Below are 21499 nucleotides of genomic sequence, written 5' to 3' on the forward strand. Positions count from 1 at the left end.
ATTCCCTGGGAAAGGCTAATTCTCCTGCTCCCAGCAATCATTAGTTACCCACAGTTCTTGATCTAGGAGTAGAATCCTTTAAAGTTTTCTATTCCACATTAATATATCCACTGATGTTGCTGTTGGTTTAATCTTGTCTATGCAGCCATGTCTAGGATTAAGTGTTTCTAGGACCAATTTTCTGATGTTTTGCCCTTATAATCAGTTCACCCTTTCTTCTGAGATGTCCTTGGAGCCACACATGCAGGAGCTGTGATAAAGAGGAATCCATCAGGGCTGGGCTTCCCAGGATGAGTTTTGTGTGTGTGTGTGTGTGTGATGGCCTCTATTTGCTGTAGAGAGAGGCTTCTTAGATATGGGGTGGCAACTATACTTATCTGTGGGTATAAGGATACAATTTAACATGTAGTGAAGAATTATGCTGGTCTAGCAAAGTGACTATAATAGATTCTTTTTTAAGATCTGTGGCCTTACTGGCACTGGGAGGCTGGCTGGGTTTCCAGTACCAGGTGTGAATTCTGTCCTTTTGAGTGGGCCCGTGTCTGATGAGAGAGCTGTTAGTTTCCACTGGCTTTGCCTCTTAGTACTTGGACTGCATTTGACCCTACCGGAACCAAGCTTCTAAGAACCTATGTTGGTCACTCAGACCATATATACAAACCACAGCAATATGGAAAAAGTTAAGTCCAAACACCTGGCCCAAGCGCAACAAGGGAGTGAGAGTGTAGTCAACAGAATTCCGGAAGCTCAACTTTTTGTTTTTGTTTTTGTTTTTGTTTTATTTTTTATTGTAATCATGTATCTTGACATTCCTTATTGAGGTAACAGTCACATAGCATAAAAATTGAGTTTCTTTATTGTTACAACGAGCCAATCATCAGTGGTGTTTAATATGTTGTAATATTACTGGAACCATCCTGGTGGGAATGAAGGTTAATTTTGTGCTTGCTTCCCAAGAAGAGATTTCCCAGTTCTAAGAACTCGTTAGTCTACCTTGCAGGAAGACTGGGGCTGAGCCAGTGATGGTCAGGACCACACCTCGAGTAGGATTGCTTAGTTATGATGATGTACACCTCTTGCCTTCTATTGAAACCTACACCTCATTTCAAGCTAGACCTAGAGTGTTTCTATTGCCAATGCAGTCAAATTGAGTATGCCTGGCCTTCTCTGCTGAAAGACATTATTACTCATGTCTTTCGTTGGCCCTATTGAAGATGAAGAGTGAAGCCTTGCTTCTTAATGCTGCCAGGGCCCAGGCAACCTAACAACTCCAGAGACACAGCCTCTGGCTGCTCGAAACATTAATATCTATTAAGCAACGGTTCCTGATTCTTCTCTCTCCAATGCTGGCAACTATCAGAACTCTTACTGTCTCTGAGGATTTACCTACTCTAGATATTTCACATAAGAGAGGCCATGTAATATGTAACTCTGGATTCTTTTACTTATCATAATGTTTTGAGTTCCATCCGGTCTGTAGCGTGGGTCAGCACTCTCCCCCTTTTTACTACTGAACAGTGTAGTCACACTTTATGTAGAAATCACAACCTTCAATCTGAATGCCACCCACGGATGACAGTTGAAAGTTTTCCACCCTAAGATGTTTGAAAATGGTGCTACTCCAGACATTCAAGGGCAGATGTTTTACTTGAATCCTGGTTTCATTTGGGAGACGGATGAGATATAGACCTAGGAATCTAATTGCTGGGTCTTACTTTATAATTCTATTGTAACTTTCTGAAAAATTATCAACTTGTCTTCCCCAGGGATGGGCCATTTTACATTGCACCCGCAGTGTGCGAGAACTGCAGATTTCTCTACACCCTTGTCTGCATGTGTGATTTGCATGTTTTGAGTTTTTGCTTCAGTCTTCCTCCTCGAGAGTGTGAGGTGCTATCTCATTTGAGATGCCGACATAGATTTGATCTGCGTTTTCTTAGTGACAAGTGACAATGAGCATCTTTTTGTGTTGCTCTTTGGCCATTTGTTTATTTTATCTGGAGAAATGTCCAAGCCCTGTGCCCATTTTTAAAGTACGCATCCGTTGCTTTTCTGTTGTGGATCTGTAAGAGTTCCTTATATAATATGAATACTAGAAACTTATCTACACATGACTTAAAATTATCCTCTTGCATTTTGTGGACTTTATTTTCTTGGTAACACTGAACAATGGTAACAATTTGTCTCCAGCAGACAGATTTTAATTTTGCTGAAGTTCGAGTCATTTGTTTTTTTTTTTTTTTCCACTGATGCTCATGTCTTTTATGTCCTGTGACAGGACCCACTGCCAACTCTAAAGTCAAGGCACCCACGTTGAGCACATTCTTCCTTCCCTCGACATATTTGCAAAAAAAGTCCCACAGGTTAGGCAACCTATAAGTAGTTGTCTTTCATGTTATGGGTATTCTTATATCAATATCTGAAACCTTCTGCCATCTGAGGGTAATGCCTTATCTGGATGCAAAGTCCTCTGCTGTGGAAACCAGAGACTTGAAAGCACTTCATTCTCCCTTCTGCTCCGTCCAGAATCTCACCCTGTCAGTGGTCCCCAGGATGCTGCCGAGGCCATGGAGTATACCCCTCAGGCACTGCATCCCAGAAGACTATGGACAGATGACGTGATCCTGTCTTCCCGGTTGTGAAACAGTGTAACAAGAGAGCACGTGTTTTGATATTAGGGAGATACTATTAAGTTTCACAGAGCTTTTGTAAGTTATTTAATCTCACAGAGCTCTGACTTTGTTTCTATAATAAAAACTGTCTTGTGGGTTTACAGTGTTATCTGACACACCATTTAGCCACTGCTGGGCCTAGTAAATAACATAGCTTGGGATTGTTAACTGCTATCCTCGGTGAGAAAAATAGCGCACATGCACTGGCAATTTGCAGACCCTTCACATTTTGCAGATTGCTAACATTTTTATTAGGAAGATACTCCTTTGCCTTTGTGGAGGGGAAAGGCTGCAAAAGAGTGAGCATTTAATCGTGCTAAATATGTGTTTCGCCACCAAGCCACTCTTTCCCTAAACAACCTGTTGCCTTTAAATGTGGCACAAGAGGCTTTCAGATGACTGGTTTCTAAGAAAATAGGAAATCAAATGGCGAGAAGTGGATGTCTGTTGTACACGGGTCACCAGACACCAGCTGATTTCACAAAGGGAGTCTAACTTTTCAAAACCTTCACATTTACTTCAGATCCTTCAGTAGGGACAGTTGAATTAGCCACACATGAAATGTGCGCGTGTGTGTGTGTGTGTGTGTGTGAGTTTCTTTTTTTTTTTTTTGTCAAGACAGGTTTTCTCTGTGTAGCCTTGACTATCCTGGAACTTATTCTATAGACCAGGCTGGCCTCGAACTCAGAAATCTGCCTGCCTCTGCTTCCCAAGTGCTGGGATTAAAGGTGTGCACCACCACCGCCCGGCGTGTTTTTCAATTCTATATGCTGTTTTTTTTTCCCTCTTACTCTTATTATTGGCAGTAACCCAAGAGGATCCAGGCCCACCCTCTCTCACACAGCAGAATGTATCAGCTGATGCTTCTGTGTGCAAGCCATGGCTGTGGTGTTATTTCAGATTTACAGACAGACTCAAAGACATTGGTCTCCTCTTGTCAATGGCCTGCACAAATCTGTCCATGTTTGAATTCCTGTTCTTTTACAGACTCATTATACCACTCACTGCTCTAAGCTTACAATCTTAATTGATTCTATGATGTTGCTGTGTCTCTCCAGTTCGGCTCTTTCTTTGATTGAGGAACTTTGTTACAAGTGTTTTGATTCTCATTTAGTGCCTATAGTTATTGCTGTCCCATCCAAAGAGTTCAGTGAGTTCTTTCTGGAGGTGATTGAGCTCAGTACATTGAAATACACGGAACCTTGGTCTAGATATACAATATGCTTCTGTTTTGTAGCCTTCTAATAATCTGTAGAACCCTGAATTTCCATGACCTAATTTTTATTTTTTAATTTTAAAATACAAGATTTTTAGAAAAAAACAAAACAAAACCTCTGTCTCAGTCAGGGTTTCTATTCTTGCACAAACATCATGACCAAGAGGCAAGTTGGGGAGGAAAGGGTTTATTGAGCTTACACTTCTACATTGCAGTTCATCACTAAAGGAAGTCAGGACTGGAACTCAAGCAGGTCAGGAAGCAGGAGCTGATGCAGAGGCCATGGAGGGATGTTTCTTACTGACTTGCTTCCCCTGGCTTAATCAGCCTGCTCTCTTATAGAACCCAAGAGCACCAGCCCAGGGATGGCACCACCCATAAGGGGCCCTTCCCACCTTGATCACTAATTGAGAAAATGCCCCACAGCTGGATCTCATGGAGGCACTTCCCCAACTGAAGCTCCTTTCTCTATGATAACTCCAGCCTGTGTCAAGTTGACACACGAAACCAGCCAGTACAACCTCTTTGTCTCTATTATGAATTAAAATCTGATTGCCCTACCCAGGAAAGATGCTTTTGTGCCTTTTCCCCCCCTCAGTTTATTATTATGCTGTGCATTGCCCAGAAAGTTTTTTGCTTCATCTGGGTCTTAATCCTCTGCTGATAGGACTTCTCATTCCCTCCCAGCTTTTCTCAGATTCTGATGCTAGGGTGCATATGTTAGTGTATTCCAAAGCTCTCCCTAGTGTCTCTAGTTAAAGTGTGGCTATTTGATCATGCCCCCACTGAGAGTTGTTTTATACCTGTTTTTTGTCTTTCAGTCTTGGGGGAGCCTTTACCGTTGATTCCTGAGATACATAGAGTTTCTTCTCAACTGGAACTTCAAGAAGTGAACTTAGAATGGACTGTCCCAGCCCTTACTCATCAAGAATTAAACATGATATTTCAGATAGAGATCAGTAGACTGAACACATCCAACATCATCTGGGTGGTAAGTACTTTGTGACTTATTGTCTTAAAAATCCTTTTCCTGTGCTATGATTTGTGTTGTACGCCATTCAAGAACATTTCCCTCTCAATACTGGTTTCCTAAAGAATTGCATCCCTGGGTTTTTAGTTAAGACAAAGGTTCTCAACCTTCCTGATGTTGTGACCTTTTAATACAGTTTCTCGTGTTGTGGTGATCCCCGAACCATACAATTATTTTTGTTGCTATTTCATAACTTAAATCTTACTGCAGATATCAATCATAATATAAATATCTGTGTTTTCTGATGGTCTCAGATGACCCCAGCGAAAGAGTTATTCAACCCCCAAAGGGGTCACAACTCACAGATTGAAAGTCACTGAGTTAAGACAAAGTAATAAGGGCCACTGGGTTTGATAAGTGAATTAAGAGACTAGATTATTCTTTCTGTGCTGCTGTGCTTGGGACAGTTGCTGGGTCTGTCCTTGTAAATACTGGATCTGCACGCTCCGTGAAGATCCTTTATTTCACACCCCTCCCCCACCTCTCTTCTCTATCCACTCAGGATTGCCCAGAAAATTTGGGTTATCCTGAATAAGATATAATGAGTTACCAACACTTTTCTCACAGTGAGCCTTCTTGGGGATCTGTTTACTTGCCCTGTGCTCACTGCACAGAAGAACCATCTCTCCACACTTAATATGTGGCCAACACAGAGGTTCTCATAGACTGCACTGGATAGTGACTAAGTGTCAGGAGTTCAAGACACCCTGTGCTACAGCATCAGCTCAGGGCCAACGTGGACTACGTAAGCCCAAAGAAAGAAAACCGAATGAAAGAAAACTCTTTCAACTTCTTTCTTGCTTTGAATTATTTGGGGTATATTTTCACTCATCTTGATTCAGAAACTGGAAGTGTCTATTGGGCCACACACAGTCTCATCTAAGAGCACGTTAGTGGCAGGCAGTAGACATCATTGTGAGATGTTTGTCAAGGTGCCTTAGAAATCTTCTGGAGGTAAACGACACGGAGGGCTGAGATGAAGCTCCAACAGCCCCATAAAGGTTTCCCTTTTCTTGGGCAGAAGATGCTGGGCATATAGGGATCAAGAATGTCCCTCCTTCCAGTTACACCTTTCACTAATGTTAAAGTCTTCAGCTTTTCCCCATATCCATGACTACACATGAGGTCTAAGTAGGTAGCATGAGATAAATACAATCTGACATAGTCTGTTAGGACTTACAGCAGGGCTGTCACTTGGCTGCCTTTTCCCACAATGGGAACATACAATGCCACGTCAGTAACACATATGTATAATAAGAGCTGTCCACTTGCCACCATCTCAGATCTTCCCGCCATCCCACCTTATAACTATGAAACCTGCGTGTTGTGGTTCTGATGAGCATTTGGTAGGTGACTTGGGCCTAGGGAAACACTCAACAAAGGTCTTATTGGACAAAGATGCTCCTCCAAGAACAGAAGGTTGGGAGAAGTGCTGGAGGGATTTTGGAGCATGAACACGTATCACCATAACAAAACAGCATTAGTGTAGAAACAAGGGAATCCTATTCTGTATTTCTCTAAAAGGCAACTCTTATTAGTCCTCATATTAGCAAAGGCAAGGAACTTTAGTCATGGAACAAGTGAATCCCATTCTTTGTTTTCTTAAGTCTGATTTCCTATTAGCTTCACGAAATGTCTCTTTGAATAAGAAAGCAGCAGACATCATTCTGTAATTTATAAGGAGTTAAGATCTCAGAGGGTGGACTATCACACCACCTGTTTATTTCATTGAGCTCAAGAATACACAGCCCCAGTCCCATGACAACAGTGCACAGCTATTTGTGCACACTTCAGTTGAGAATAGCATGGAGGTGTCCCCCTTCTTCATCTCCATGGCCAGGCAGGAAAGACGGTCATATGCTACCCCTAGGCGATGCCCTTGGATGACCCCTCTTGTACCTGAAGTTGAGGAGAGACATAAGACTTCCTTCAGCTAAGAGAGAGAATGCACTTCCTTCTGGAAACTCTTTGCTTGAGCCCTTCTTTGCTGTGGAAGCCAGGAATCCCCTCACAACCTATGCTGAGAGGGCAACTTAGTGCCTCATCGGTCACTGCACTTTCAACAAGCCAGAGGCAAAACACATTGGCATAGGTGCTTGGGGTTAGAATAGAACACCTCCCTGACAGTGGTGGCCACACAGAGCCCTGCTGACAGGCACACTACATGGCACTGTCCCAAGCCAAACTTCTGCTCTTCCCTCTAGGACATTTTCTGTCTTCTTTAGTCAACAGCAAGAGAAGGCAGAATATCAGCTCAAGCTTGGAAAGAGGCCTGTGGTGTGAATCACAGAGGGGTAGGACTCATGCTTCAGCAATGAGTCAGTGACCTCAGATCTATTTCTATGTCTGTGTGTATGCCAGTTTCTGTGACCTACTAATGTCTGCAAGAGCTGTAGTCAATTTGCCACAATTTCTTTTTAAATCACTAATTTGACTGACACAGTCAAAGCTTATCTTCTTCATTGACAAGGCTATAAAGACCACAGAGGATAAATTGAGGTTAGATAAAATCCACACAGTTTATAGGGAAACATGACCCACTGCATATTAATCAAGTGACTAAATTGCTCAGCTCAGAATATTGGAGTGCAGGCATGCATTGGGCATTGTGCAAGGAGTGTGGAATCTAAGAGCTGAGCACAGAAATAGAATGCTCTAAATTCATATACGGGGGTGTAAGGGTCACTTGTGAATGCTGGAGTTAGGCCTAATTTTTTCCCATGATATAAATGGAAGATTCTTTGAGCCAAGATATGAAAGAGAAATCGAAGTTAATTTGGTATGAAAGTTGAGAATGAGATCTCTGGGAAAACCCAATGGGAGCCATCAGAGGCCTTGAGGGCTGGGTGTAGGGAGCTGCCAGGTTTGAAGGCAGGATGCAGTGTGTGGGCTCAGAGCATAAGGAGCAGGTGGGGCAGGCAGGTGCAGGGCAAGACCACCCAAGCCCATGGGTAGAACACGCAGACTGTGTTTATACTAAGTGTAATAAGAATAAGAGTGCCGAGATGTTTTTCTCTTTTGTTTTTCTTGTCCAGTATTTACTGTAGATTTAAGAATATTCAAATGTAACATCTAAAGGCTCTTCGTTAAGTAATGAAAGTTTCATGAATCAGGATCTCAAAAAAAGGCAGACAGAAATATGTCTTGTGATCTAAGAACAAAGCAAAATAATAAGGTGATATAGAATAGTAACAGTTAGCAGGGCAGTGGTGGCGCGCACCTTTAATCCCAGCACTTGGGAGGCAGAGGCAGGCAGATATCTGAGTTCGAGGCCAGCCTGGTCTACAGAGTGAGTTCCAGGACAGTCAGGGCTACACAGAGAAACCCTGTCTTGACAAAACCAAAACCAAAAAAAAAAAAAAAAAAAAAAGAGAGAGAGAGAGAGAAAGAAAAAGAAAAGAATAGGAACAGTTTTAAATATTCTGTTTTATATAGAGTAGAAAGGAGGCACACAATTGAACGTACCTGGGTGAACCACAGTGTTCTCATTCCACAGCTGCGTGGATTCTGTAGTACATGTGCTTTAAGATTGGTGATCTGAGCAGGGGACAGACATGACATACGGTTACTGAGCTCCATAAACTGAGGACCTATCATGTGCACCAAGGTATATGTGTACAGACTCCCTCTAGCTGCCCCTGGGAAATTCACGGTGATGGGTACCACCATTTCCCAGCTGCAGGGAATGTGCCTTGGTTAGAGTCACTATTGCTGTGATCAAACACTGGGACCAAAAGCAACTTGGGGAAGAAAAGGTTTTGCATTTTGTTTTGTTTGTTTGTTTGTTTGTTTGTTTGTTTGTTTTGTTGTTTTGGAAGGGTTTTGTTTGTTAGTTTTTTGTTTTATTTTGTTTGCCTACTCTTCCATATAACAGTTCATCATCAAAGAGAGTCAGGGCAGAAAGAGTCGTGAGCTGATGTCCACAGAGGAGTTAAACTCACAAGCTTGCTCTCCATGCCTTGATAAGCCTGCTTTATTATAGGACCCAGGACCACCAGCCCAGGGATGGAACCACCTATAATGTGCTGAGCCCTTCCTCATCAATTACTAATTAAGAAAATGTTCTACAGGTTTGCCTACAGCCTGATCTTATGGAGGCATTTTCTGAACTGAGGTTCCCTCTTTTCAAATAACTCTAGCTTGTGTCAAGTTGACAGACTATCCTGCACAGACTTGGGGCAGGGCAAGGATTCTGGAGAGGCACACTAAGGAAAATGAATTCCTAGATTCAAAGAAGAAATAGTGGTCTCAGCTCAAAGAAGAAATAGGGGGTCTCAGCTCCATTTGGTCCTTGTCAGCCTCATAGATAAATTCCAAGAGGGCTTTGTGGTAGGTAGAAATGGGAAGAATTTAAAGCAAAGAGCAGGAAATTCTCTAGGAACTTGAGGTGCAGCTCTGCAGGAGAGTTCTTGCTGAGTATGCGTGAAGCTCTGGGAAGGCTTCATGAAAGAGATGGAGAATGCTTTGTTTTCCAATAATACAGCTAATTCCTAATGCAGAGGGGGGAGGTGGAGGACGCTCAGCCAGCAATGCCTCATGATACTGAGATGTTCCAAACCCCTCAAAAGTGTTGGGTAAAGAGAAGATACCTTCCCGTTCGTTAGTGGGAACCAGACAGTGGAGGCCTTGAAAACTGGAGAGAGATGTCATGGCACCACTGAGATTGAACAAATTTGCAACTTGAAATTCCAATGTCTTGGAAAGATTAAGACCCAGTTCACCTTGAGTAAAGTCAAAGAGAAGTATGAAAATATGGTGTTTGATTGGTGTCTTTAGGGCCTATGGTTCTGACAGCTGGAGCTTTAATGAGAGGATTTGATCTATCTGGCCACCACATTTGAAGGACATGGGAGAAAAAACAAGGGATTCTTTTTCAGATGTTGGTATTCCTGGGGTACCATGGAGAATTATCCTCTTCACTCACATTTAGCTTATCTGATCTAACCTTGGCTAAAATGATATTTTAAAAATACCAACAAGTATTGCCTACTTCTAAAAGTAAGTACTCAATGAACTAGATTTTTAGACTTTTCTTAGTGGGTTGTATGTGGCCAGCATGGTTGAATGTCTATCTCAGATCTTTGATGCAAGACTTGAATGGTTTCTCGCTTTTCTCTCTTGATCTGTATGGACCCCTAGAGAATGTGATGGTCAATGGGACTGAGGAGACAGGAGGCCACATCTGCCACTGCCAAAGAGTGATGGGTTAGAAATGAACTTAATTTAGATAGATGGTGGAGTTAAAGTAGGGTAGAAGTTTGTGCTTTGGAGTAATTCGGGTTGACCTACTTTCCAGGATTATAATGACTGTATATTGCCAAATATTGCCTTTCTTTTTTCAGGAGAATTATAGCACCACCGTGAAGCGTGAAGAAGCTGTGCGTTGGAGCTGGACATCTGATATCCCCTTGGAGTGTGTCACACATTTCATTAGAATAAGGGCTCTAGTAGATGAGTCCAAGTCCCCTCCACAGAGTTCCTGGGGCAACTGGAGTTCCTGGAAAGAAGTTAGTGGTAAGAAGTGAAGTGGTTATAAGGGAAGTGTCCCCAAGAATAATCAGATTTAGTATAACTTAGAGATCAGTAATCAACTGAAGTATATCCCATTCCTTTTGAAAGTCACAGAACTGACATTGGCATTATTTTTCTTTGGTCAAAATAGAACTAAAAAGTGGTTTGAAATTCCCTGTGGAGAGCACTCCTCCACTGCTGGTGGTATTGCAAGCTGGTACAACCACTCTGGAAATCAATCTGGCGGTTCCTCAGAAAACTGGGCATGATACTACTGGAGGACCCTGCTATACCACCCCTGGAACCTAGAGGATTCCCTGGCACGAAATAAGGACACATGCTCCACTATGTTCATAGCAGCCTTATTTATAATAGCCAAAAGCTGTAAAGAGCCCAGATATCCCTCAACAGAGGAATGGATACAGAAAATGTGGTATATTTACACTACGGGATACTATTCAGCTATTAAAAACAATGAATTCATGAAATTCTTAGGCAAATGGGTGGAACTGGAAAATATCATCCTAAGTGAGGTAACCCAATCACAAAAGAACACACATGGAATGCACTCACTGATAAGCGGATATTAGCCCAGAAGCTTGGAATATCCAAGACACAATTCACATATCAAATGATGCCCAAGAAGAAGGAAGGAGTGGCCCCTGGTTCTGGAAAGGCTCAGTGTAGCAGTGTAGAGGAATACCAGGATAGGGAAGTGGGGAGGGGTAGATTGAGGAACAGGGGGAGGGAAAAGGGCTATGGGACTTTCAGGGAGGGTGGAACCAGGAAAGAGGAAATCATTTGAAATGTAAATAAAGAATATATCTAATTAAAAAAAGAAACTCCCTGTGGAGCTCTAGATGTCTGAAATTTTACCTCTGAATATCTTCATTGAGGTAATTATGAAATTCAGATAATTGTGTATTCATTTTCCAAATATGCAAAACAGGTTTACTTTAATATTGTGTGTTTTTATTAAAGCAGCACAAATATATATGTATACATATATATATATATGCATACACACATTTGGAAAAGATAATGGGAATGTTTCTGTCAGGGTCTCTTTTGTGATTGAAGCAATTCTGTCTTCAGAAAGCAGGGTTGGACAATGTGTAAACAAATGAGGGTAGCTGTATGCTAATAAAGCTTTATAAAAACGGATGACAGACTTGACTTTGCTCATAGGTATGGTTCTCCAATCCTCAATTTAGAGACAAGGAGTAATATGGGGAAAACAAAGCAGCTTTTCATTATAGTGATAGAATTGTGGACGAATAACTTTAATTATCCCTTAATTTTGATCATTGAACATTGTTGCATGGTGGTGGTGGTGCACGCCTTTAATCCCAGCACTTGGGAGGCAGAGGCAGGCAGATTTCTGAGTTCGAGGCCAGCCTGGTCTACAGAGTGAGTTCCAGGACAGCCAGGGCTATACAGAGAAACCCTGTCTCAAAAAAACAAAACAAAAAAATGGTTTAGAATGGACTTTACCATAGCTTCTCATGTTCCATTTAGCTAGAGGCCAGATCTATAACAATAACATTTCCATTCTTCATTGTAGTACATGAAACTCTACCAATATAACTATTCCTTTGCCAAGCATTGATGCAAATTTATTAACTCTAAGTGGCAACCTCTTAACCCAGAACTAGTTTAGTGCATACATTGATAATAATAAAATTAAGTGTACATTTTACAGTTTTAAACTTAGACATTGGTTTAGCTATCACGTTGACACTAAAAAACAGGCTTTATTTTTAACCCCCACTTCACAGATGCATAAAATGATGCCCAGGGAAAGTGAAGAACATACACAGGCTATGCACTTCACAACCATATCTACTGCTGAAATATGCAGAAAGAAAATATAAATGCAGAAAGAGAGTAAGAAATCCAAGCATGTTGGCACATCATATCAATGCTCAGGAGTTTGAGTCATGGGTTAAGATAAATTCAAGGTCAGCTTGGATGGATTATATAGAGAATTCAAGGCTGGCCAAGAATAAATAGTGAGATTCCATCTCTGAACACTCAAACAACAGTGAGAGAAAGAAAGGAATATGTCATAAATAACATTGGTAAAATTGACTAGACTTCTCAAAACCATAACCGTAAAATTTATACAAGACTAATTGGGAATCCTGACTTCCAGAGGGCTCTTTCTCCAGTGTGACTGATCAGTAGAATCATTTAGAGATCTTACAAACCTTCAGAAGAGCTATGCACCTGGCACAGTGAGGTCAGCGATGATAATACCTAGTGGCCTGAAGGAGACCAGCCAGGTTACATCAGGTTGAGAGGGGAGGTGGTGAGGCCTGAGTGGCAGCTGGGGAGAGGGCCTTCTCAAAGGCCACCTAGAGGGAGACACTACAGAAGGTGGCAGGAGGGAGGAAGTCCCCGCAGAGTCCTTAGGACTTTGATATGTCAAAGGTCATACAGAAGGAAAGACTGGAGCAGAAGGAGATGGGAGTTGGGTGAGCAGCACCTCTGGGAAGGCAGAGGGTATGTGACTCAGTTTGATGGAGAGATACAGCTTTGGAGCTGGGCCATTTTCATCGTATTTAAGCAATTTGAGGGAGAGTTCATTTTGACTCTCATTTCAGGGGTACAGTCCATGATGGCAGTGACTGTTAGGTCGCCATCATCAGGAAACAGAGATGCCAGTGCTCAGCCCACATTCTCCATTTCCTACAGTCCAGGATCCCAGCCAGGGACTGGCGCCAACCACAGTGGCAAAGTCTTCCCATTTGATTAACCTAACCTATATGATCACTCCTATACTCATCTCCCAGACACTCAAATTGACAATTAGAAAGGATCTCCCAGGGATTATATATCTCAAATTGTCAATCACAGAGACCTAGGAGGTCTGAATATGCTTTTACTACTGACAAGTTAAGCAAACTTAGCTCTGAGTCCCTGCCTGTCTCGCTGTTGAGAGGTCTTGAGGCTGACTTGAGATAAGGAACCCAAACACTTCATGACACTTTGCACATAATGGGAGCCCCACAGAGGGCAGCTACAAACAACAGCAACATCACAATAACCAGAAGTGATGATAGTGATGCTGTTTTAGCTGGGACAGTATGACAAATGGTACCTCGGTGGAGAGGATTGGTATCTCCCTAATAAAAAGTCCAGGAATCACATGGAAGTTTAGTCTATTTTCCCCAGAAGGTAGAATAAAACCATATTACCTACAGGGAGTGGGAGGGGATGTGTCTTGAAATGTGAGTAATATTCTAACCAAGGCCTTTTGTCTTTCAGCACAAGTTTCAGTTGAACCTGATACAGTATTATTATTTCCTGAAGACAAACTGTTGGAAGAAGGCTCCAATATCACCATCTGTTTGATGTATGGGAAGAATCTATATAATGTATCCTGTAAGTTGCAAGAAGAACCAATCCATGGAGAACAACTTGATTCGCACGTGTCATTATTAAAATTGAATAATGTAGTTTTCCTTAGCAACGCAGGGACAAACATCAATTGTCAAGCCATGAATGCTAAAAAAACATTTGGTACTGTTCTGTTTGTCTCAAGTAAGTATTAGAGTAGTGGGTCTCAACCTTCCTAATGCTATGATCATTTAATACCATTCCTCATGTTGTAGTGACCCCCAACCATCAAATTATTTTCAATACTTCTTCACAACTATAATTTTCTATTGCTATAAATCATAATGTAATTATCTAATATGGAGGATATCTGATATGTGACCCCTGTGGGTGTTGTAACTCACAGGTTGAGAACCACTGTATTAGAATGTTAAGTCTCCTTCCTTCTCATTTATCAGAAGGCAAAGAAACATGTTTAAATGTGGTTTTAGTTTTCTTTGATTTCACAAGTTTTCCAAAAGGAGATTTTTGAAAATAGTACCCAGCAGCAATACTCCCAGGATATCCTATTTATCCATGACATTTGGTATCAGTTTTATTCCTAGAATCAATAGTATTAAGGGAAAGAGATTTTTGTTTATGACCTGGACCAATGAAAAAATATTCTTCTTTGCCAACTGAACTGGAATCCTCCCCAAATCATGGAGGGAGGAGTGCTGCTGTCAGCCAGCCAACTATAGAAAGAGGGTGCACAGAGGGTCAAAGATCTATGAGGACTTTATCTCCTGGCTAGGCCTATCCACTTGGTCATTTCTATAAATGGCACAGTAATGGTTTAGGGAATCCATGAGTGTGAGAGGTGTCTAGCCACAATGTATTAGTTCACCAACAGGGGCTAATAGTGTCCTTGACTGAGTGGCCTTTTCAGTGGAGTAAGAACATGCTGACTTTTCTGTAGGTCACAATATGCCTGTTCTATGTGGTCTTGTGTGTGCGTTTTCAAGTTTCCATCCATCATATACCTAGACCATAGGACAGAATCTGGAACATCTCTCACTGTTGTTGTAGGAGGTAATTCTAGGCTTGGATTCTTCCACCATCTGAATGCCCTACCCTAGGCTCTGGGAACAGAAGTGACTCTATAGTTTTGAGGAGCTTTGCCTTTCCCAGGACTCTCTGCTCCCTACTGTAGAAGTGAACCAGTTCACAGTCTGCCTGCATGCCTGGGCTTTAGTGGAAGTCACAGAATCAACATGGGACACCAGCCCTCTTTCAGATAGACACAGTGCCAACCTCATGCACAATATAGACTATTTATTCTGAAGATATCCCAGAATGGGGAGAGCTAGTATGAGGAAGTCTCTGGAGAACCTTTCTGGGGCTATTGATCTGCTGACTTCCATCTTTTGATCCCTTTATTGTTTGGGGGAACCGTGATTTCAGAGCCCAGGCAGAACTTTCCTTTAGACTTGTCGTTCAATAAAAGAGGTTAATTACATCTTTCATCTTTTCCTTTGTATGGACAGAAGTGCTTGAGGAACCCAAGAATTTTTTCTGTGAAACCCAAGACTTTACGACTTTGAATTGTTCATGGGAATCTGGGATAGATACGACTTTGGCTTGGTTTCAAAAACATCCCGAAATCTACACTTTGTGTGAATCGTGAGTCTGCTCTCATTACATCATCTATAGGGTCTTCCTTGTTTAATGGTCACATGACAAGTGTTTCTGCTCTTAGAGAATCACACACCCTTAGAGAAGTCACACATACTCTTGGGTGTGTCTTCCCTTCTTCTGAGTACATCTTTTCCTCCTACCCTTTTAGAGTTAAGCCTATATTAGTGTGTATTTAAAAAAAATCACCAACTCTACTCATAGAAAAGACATATGGAGCAGAAGGAGAGCTATACCTAGACATTTCAGAAAATGTGTGCAAATGTTTTAGAGTCACCTTCTGGGATCACAAGAAAATCTTTCTATGTCTTACAGGGGTATAGAACCTTCGACCTGATGTGCTCTGAAAGAACATGTACAATTAAAATAAGAATAATAGATTGTGTATCTTTATATTAAAAGTCTTATCTGTTGATATGACCGTTTTTTCCTAAAATTTTAAGAATATTCAACTAGATTAATTGATGCCAATAGCACCCACAAGGAAATTTTATCACAAGCAGAAATTCATTGAAACATTTTCATTATTGGTATCCATTGGTATCCATTGGTTCAGTGAATTTATGGTTTTAAAGGCCCAAGGAATCAGGATTCACGTGCTTTGATGGAAGTGTTTAAATCCTGTCTTTGCTGTCTTGTTCTCCCCCCACCCCCACCCCCACTTTTTAAGGTTCTCTAAGAGATGTGAGGTTTCTAACCACAGAAACTCCTATACCTGGCAAATCACTGACAACTCACAGGAAACATATAACTTCACTCTCACAGCTGAAAACAAATTAAGGAAAAGAAGTGTCAACATCAACTTTAACCTGACCCACAGAGGTGAGAGAGCATCGCCCAGCCCACAATGGCCGCTGGCATGCAATTATATCCAATGCGACCCAGGGAACGTGCTGCAGATACTGGCCTAGTTTACAATCCAAGTGAAGCTAATCTTTGTTCTTCTGTGTGAGCTAATCTTCACCCTTATGATCATGGATGCGTGCGTTCCGAAGCACTTGTTTTGATTGCATCTCAAGGATCAATGAGCTCGCTAACAAACTAGTATTGAGGCATATACTTATTGCATGGCCTATCCCAGAACCTCTCTCTCTATCTCTACTCTTCTACCCAGACTTGTCTATTGCTTTCAGTTGTTTGTAGGAATATGGATGTGTAGTCTCATTTCTTGTTCATTTAAGGATCTGGGAAGTTTGGGCTTTATTGTGTAACAAGCCATCTATAATAATATAGTAATTAATTTTTATATAATATTCAATTGGCATGATGTATTTACCCTGGAAACATTGCTGTAATCTCTTCTTTGTGCTACTATGTAGTTCTTCCTGTGCACGCACACGATTTGGTCATTCATCTCTTTCAATGGCTTGCAAGTTCTATCATGTTTTGCTTGGGGTAGAGTTTTAATTAATATTAGAATTTTACATGTGCCTGTATACATATCCATATTTTTTTAGTATGTACCTAAAATGGAATTGGCAAAGACAGTCTTCCTGAATGCTTACCTCTCAAAACATCTTCCAAAGTAGTTTTCCCAGTTACATGCTCACTCTGTGGCTTATTCTCCCTAAGGTTTTAGGATCACTTTTTATTTTTGCTAATTGAATTGAGCATCAAACAATATTTCTTGATGGTTACAAGTTTAAATAACTCTTCATGTATTGGAAACAAGACCATTTTCTCTCTTATGATGTGCTGGGTCATGCTATTTATTCATTCAATCCTCTATGGGTTGTTACCCATAGTTTTTTTTCATGGTGAGGGTGAGATTAATCACGCTTCTCTACAACAAACAACCCATCAGTCTTGGTTCAAGCCTTAGTCCCACTTTCCACCTCTATCCCTTCTGTGGGGGTCCGGGGGTGGGGTCAGGGGTGGGAAATGGCAGAGGCAGACATAGTGACTGCCATCACAGCATGTAGTTTGGCCTAAGGGCAGATTGGACTATCCATGCCCTATTTTAGTCAAAAGGTTGCCATCTACTGGCCAGATGGGAGCCACAACACTCATTCTGTTTTTGGTTTGACAAAGCTGTCAGTAAACATTGTCAGTGGGGTTTTGATTCTCCACATATAGCCGGGAAGAGCTTAAATACGATTGGTGGGCAACTTGACCCTTCTGGTAAGTTCATGTGACCCCATCTGTTCACGGGGTAAATGGTCCCCATCTTAAATGTACAATTTCATTGAATAATTAAGCTCTGTTAACCCTGTTCCATTTCACTGGTAGATTTTGTTATCTAACTGAGTAAGAACTGGTAGTTTGCGCCAGGGTGGCGCGTGTAAAGCTCTGGTTATCTGATGCCTGGTCTGAGAATGGTGCTCACCAGCAAGCAAGGAACTCCCAATGTCAGCAAGTCCCCACAACGGGGGAAGCTGAGACAGACTCGCCTGAGTTTGAGCCTATCCTTTGTGATATCGTGAAACTCTGGAATGAAGCGAAGAAGAAGGAGTTCGGACAGGAGGTGGAGGTCCGTGCACATGCTCCGAATCTGAGAGTCATATATACCTGGTGGCAGTTTTCTGTGGTCATACTCTGTACTCAAGCACACTTGGAGGTTCTGAGCAGCTGTGACTGCATTAAGCTAGCAGAGTCTAAAGGTTCTGGGGGATGAGGGGGTGAGGGTTGGACCATGACTTGCTGAATGGCTTGCGAGGCATCCTGTTATAGGAGGCTCCATTTAAAGACAGGGCTGCTACTCATCACCTTGATGTAGAGAGCCAAAATGGCACAGAGGTTGTGAGTTTGCTGTTTGGAGAGAAACTTACTCTTTTTTTTACCTCCTTCCCATTTCTGGATTAATTAGGCCGACCCACCATTTTTCTTTCTGGGATATCCTTTCGGCTTTCAGCTCATATGGTCCTGGAATTTGGTGTGATACAAGAAGTCCGCTGTTTGTTTTCATGCTTAGAAGAGCTTTGTGAATGGTCAACTTGGATGTCACAAGATGACAAGGTTGTTTGAAACTTAAAAAAAAAAAATCTACGTGAAGTCCCCTATAAACAAGGTCATGCCGTGTTCTCCACTTTCTAGGCAGGAGAGTGTTCCTTGAGTAATCTATAACTCAGATGTCAGGTACAAACATGGCCACTGTGGGGTTCACTTTCAGCTGTGAGGGGGATACTGCTCAGACAGAGGCAATAATGTGTGCTAAGACAGGTCCATATTCCTCTGTCTAGAATACAGTCACTAACCAAAGACCTTAACCCAGAGGCATCTAAGCAGACAAGCACCAAGGCTCACTCTTTGTCCTTTAACTGCTTGAGGTCATCAGCTTTGTCATTCATTGTTCTTTTTTCTTCAGGCAACTAAGAAATGTGTTGTGGTCTCTAGTATCCCAAACCATAGAAATGTATGTCTGAAGTTTCTGAGTGTCCTGTGAGAGGTTTACAGCCCGTAGCCACTCTCCATCTTTCCCAGATGACTCCCAACCAGGGTCTTATTTCCCATACTCTGTTTTTCCGTTCTAAAATTTTCAATTGGTCCTTTTTTCCTCTCCCTTTCTTCCACTATTATTTAGTTTACCGTTCATTCTGCACACTATTCTAATGGGCAGAGAGGTGGACATTTAGAGTGGAGCTTGATGCTATGTTCATCTATCTCACAGAATTGTCCTTGACCAGACTTGTGGCACCGCGTATGTTTCCTCCATTTTGATGGGCCATTAATCCCAGCATTAAGGTGCTGGTTACCCCTATAGCATTCAAAACGCTATCGCATCTTACCGCACTGGTCATTATTACAGTTCACTGGGTTCACAGTTGGTAAGATTATTGATGGATTCCCTGTCCTTCCACAACAGTCTGAACAGCTCATTCCAGAAAGATACCTAGCAGCAGGAAGCCTCTGGTCACTATTGACTTGATTTCTCCATGTGACTAAAGTGTGTTGTAGCTTCAGCAGTAAGGTCTTGCCATCAAGTTCTAGTGGGCAGCCAAGAGCACAGGCAATACCTTGTACTACTTTAAGAGTCTCTGGGATGCCTCTGATCAACAATTTAAGGAAATGTGCTGTCTTTCATTTTGTTTTCAATTTACCAACATGTGGAGCCTGGAATGAGCATATGTATATGATGCTTCTAAAATACTTGCTTTCTCTATGGATTTTCAAACATCCTTCATGTCTGAATGCCCCGCCCCTCCTTGGCCATCCCTCAGCATCCCTCTACTTGTGTAACTCACCTCTGCATTAGTCCTTTTATTAACTTCAGTTTCTCTCCTGAGAACTGTTTTCCTTCTATTCTATTTCAACTTTGTGGCTTTCGCTCAGTGACCTTTTTTAAACTCTTCTGTGGCAGTTTTATCGCATGGGTCATTTGAAGCCTGGCAGTCTCCTTGACAATTGGTGATGTTATTATTGAATGTTTTGTATACTGGATTGCTTGAGGTTATTTCCTCAATATTGTGATTTTTTTCCAACCTCCTTCCCAAAAAGTGTAGTTACTTTTTGTGTTTTACTTCGGTGATTGAGACACTTTGTATTACTATATAAGGCAATTAGTGATTGAAAGAGATCATACACTTGACACAATGCTTATTGTCAGCAAACCCAGTATTGTCTGCATTTTCCTAAACATAAGCAAAAAAGCATTGATGAGTGTATAAATGGTGGAATGAATCGCCTATTTCCTGAGCTCTATTTTGGATCTGCTTAAGTTCTCATTTTGTTTCTTGTTCTTTTATTGACAGTTCATCCAAAGGCTCCCCATGATGTCACCCTTAAAACTATAGGTGCTACAAAAGCCAACATGACCTGGAAGGTTCACTCCCGTGGAGACAACTACACACTTTTGTGTCAGGTTAAACTCCGATATGAAGGAGAAGTGAAACGTGTAAGGCCATTTCTTCATTTACTGTTTTAAAAATCTTTGATGTACCTAAGCAAAGAGATGACAGAATAAGATTTCTTTTTTTCAGCTTAGGTGGCACACACATGTAATCCCTACTATTCAGGAGGCTTACTTAGGAAAACACAAGTTTAAAGCTATCTTTAGCTACATAATTACATAATTCAATTCTATCTGTAAAACCAACCAAAATAGAAACCAAAAAGTAAAATTGCCTCCCCCCCCCCCCCCCCCCGAGACAGGGTTTCTCTGTGTAGCCCTGGCTGTCCTGGAACTCACTCTGTAACCCAGGCTGGCCTCGAACTCAAAGATCCGCCTGCCTCTGCCTCCTGAGTGCTGGGATTAAAGGTGTGCGCCATCACCTCCCGGCAAATCACCTTATTTCAAACCAAGCATGCTGGTGCACAGCTGTAATTGGACAGGCAGAGGCAGGAGGATTACTACAAGTTGGAGGCCAGCCTGATGCACATAGTGAGTTCCAAGCTAGCCAGGGCTACATTGAAAGACTTTGCCCCCAAGCAAAAAGAACAACCCAACAATAAGATAAATCAGTCAATCAGGCCCTTATGTCAACATTAGTTCGTAGAATGGATATCTGTTGAAAGGGGGCCCTGCAATTGATCTCAATATTTGGCATGAATAAAAAAAGCAAAAAGCAAACAAACAAAACCTGAAAGGGGAAAAAATTCTCTTGAAAGACCTGGTCTTCATCCAAATTAGAGTCTGCAGTATTCTGACTTGGCCTTGCAACACAAACGCAGCTGCCATCTTTGTTTTTCCTTCACTTTCTTGACCCAGGAGTACAACGTTTCTGTCCACAAGAGCGGAAACTACCTCTTCAGTGATCTGGAGCCAGACACAGAGCACAGGGCTTGTGTGCGCTGTGCAGGTGCCAACCACTTCTGGAAATGGAGTGACTGGACGCAAAACGAGTTCAGCACACCCGAGGCTGGTATGTGGGGCTCCCTGGCATTGGTCTCACGGTCTAAGCCTCAGGATATGGGTTGATTTCCTTCAGAGCTTTTGTTTGTACCAAACGTTGAGAGGAAAATGTTAGAACAAATCGACGTCATACTTTAAAGTTGGACTTAATGCCTAATGGGCAAAGACACTTGATAACAGTGTTACTTCTAGTATATGGGTTTTTTTCAAGTAGTTTCTTTGCTATTGCTGGGAATATTGCTTTGGATTTAGGTGTGGATCTTTAA

General features: G+C 41.8%; 1 protein-coding gene across 3 annotated transcripts in view; it reads left to right on the forward strand.

Moving 5' to 3' along the window:
- Positions 1-21499, forward strand: part of Osmr (oncostatin M receptor) — a 64293-nt gene that overhangs the window by 19940 nt on the left and 22854 nt on the right. For all 3 annotated transcript variants that reach the window (XM_052159589.1, XM_052159588.1, XM_052159590.1), the window contains 7 exons: positions 4710-4879; positions 10261-10432; positions 13700-13975; positions 15298-15433; positions 16116-16267; positions 20134-20276; positions 21090-21243. In XM_052159589.1, coding sequence (XP_052015549.1) covers positions 4710-4879; positions 10261-10432; positions 13700-13975; positions 15298-15433; positions 16116-16267; positions 20134-20276; positions 21090-21243 — 1203 coding nt within the window. The remainder of the gene's footprint in view (positions 1-4709; positions 4880-10260; positions 10433-13699; positions 13976-15297; positions 15434-16115; positions 16268-20133; positions 20277-21089; positions 21244-21499) is intronic.

This window comes from Apodemus sylvaticus, chromosome 16 (genome assembly GCF_947179515.1).
Source record: "Apodemus sylvaticus chromosome 16, mApoSyl1.1, whole genome shotgun sequence".
NCBI classification, from domain to species: domain Eukaryota; kingdom Metazoa; phylum Chordata; class Mammalia; order Rodentia; family Muridae; genus Apodemus; species Apodemus sylvaticus.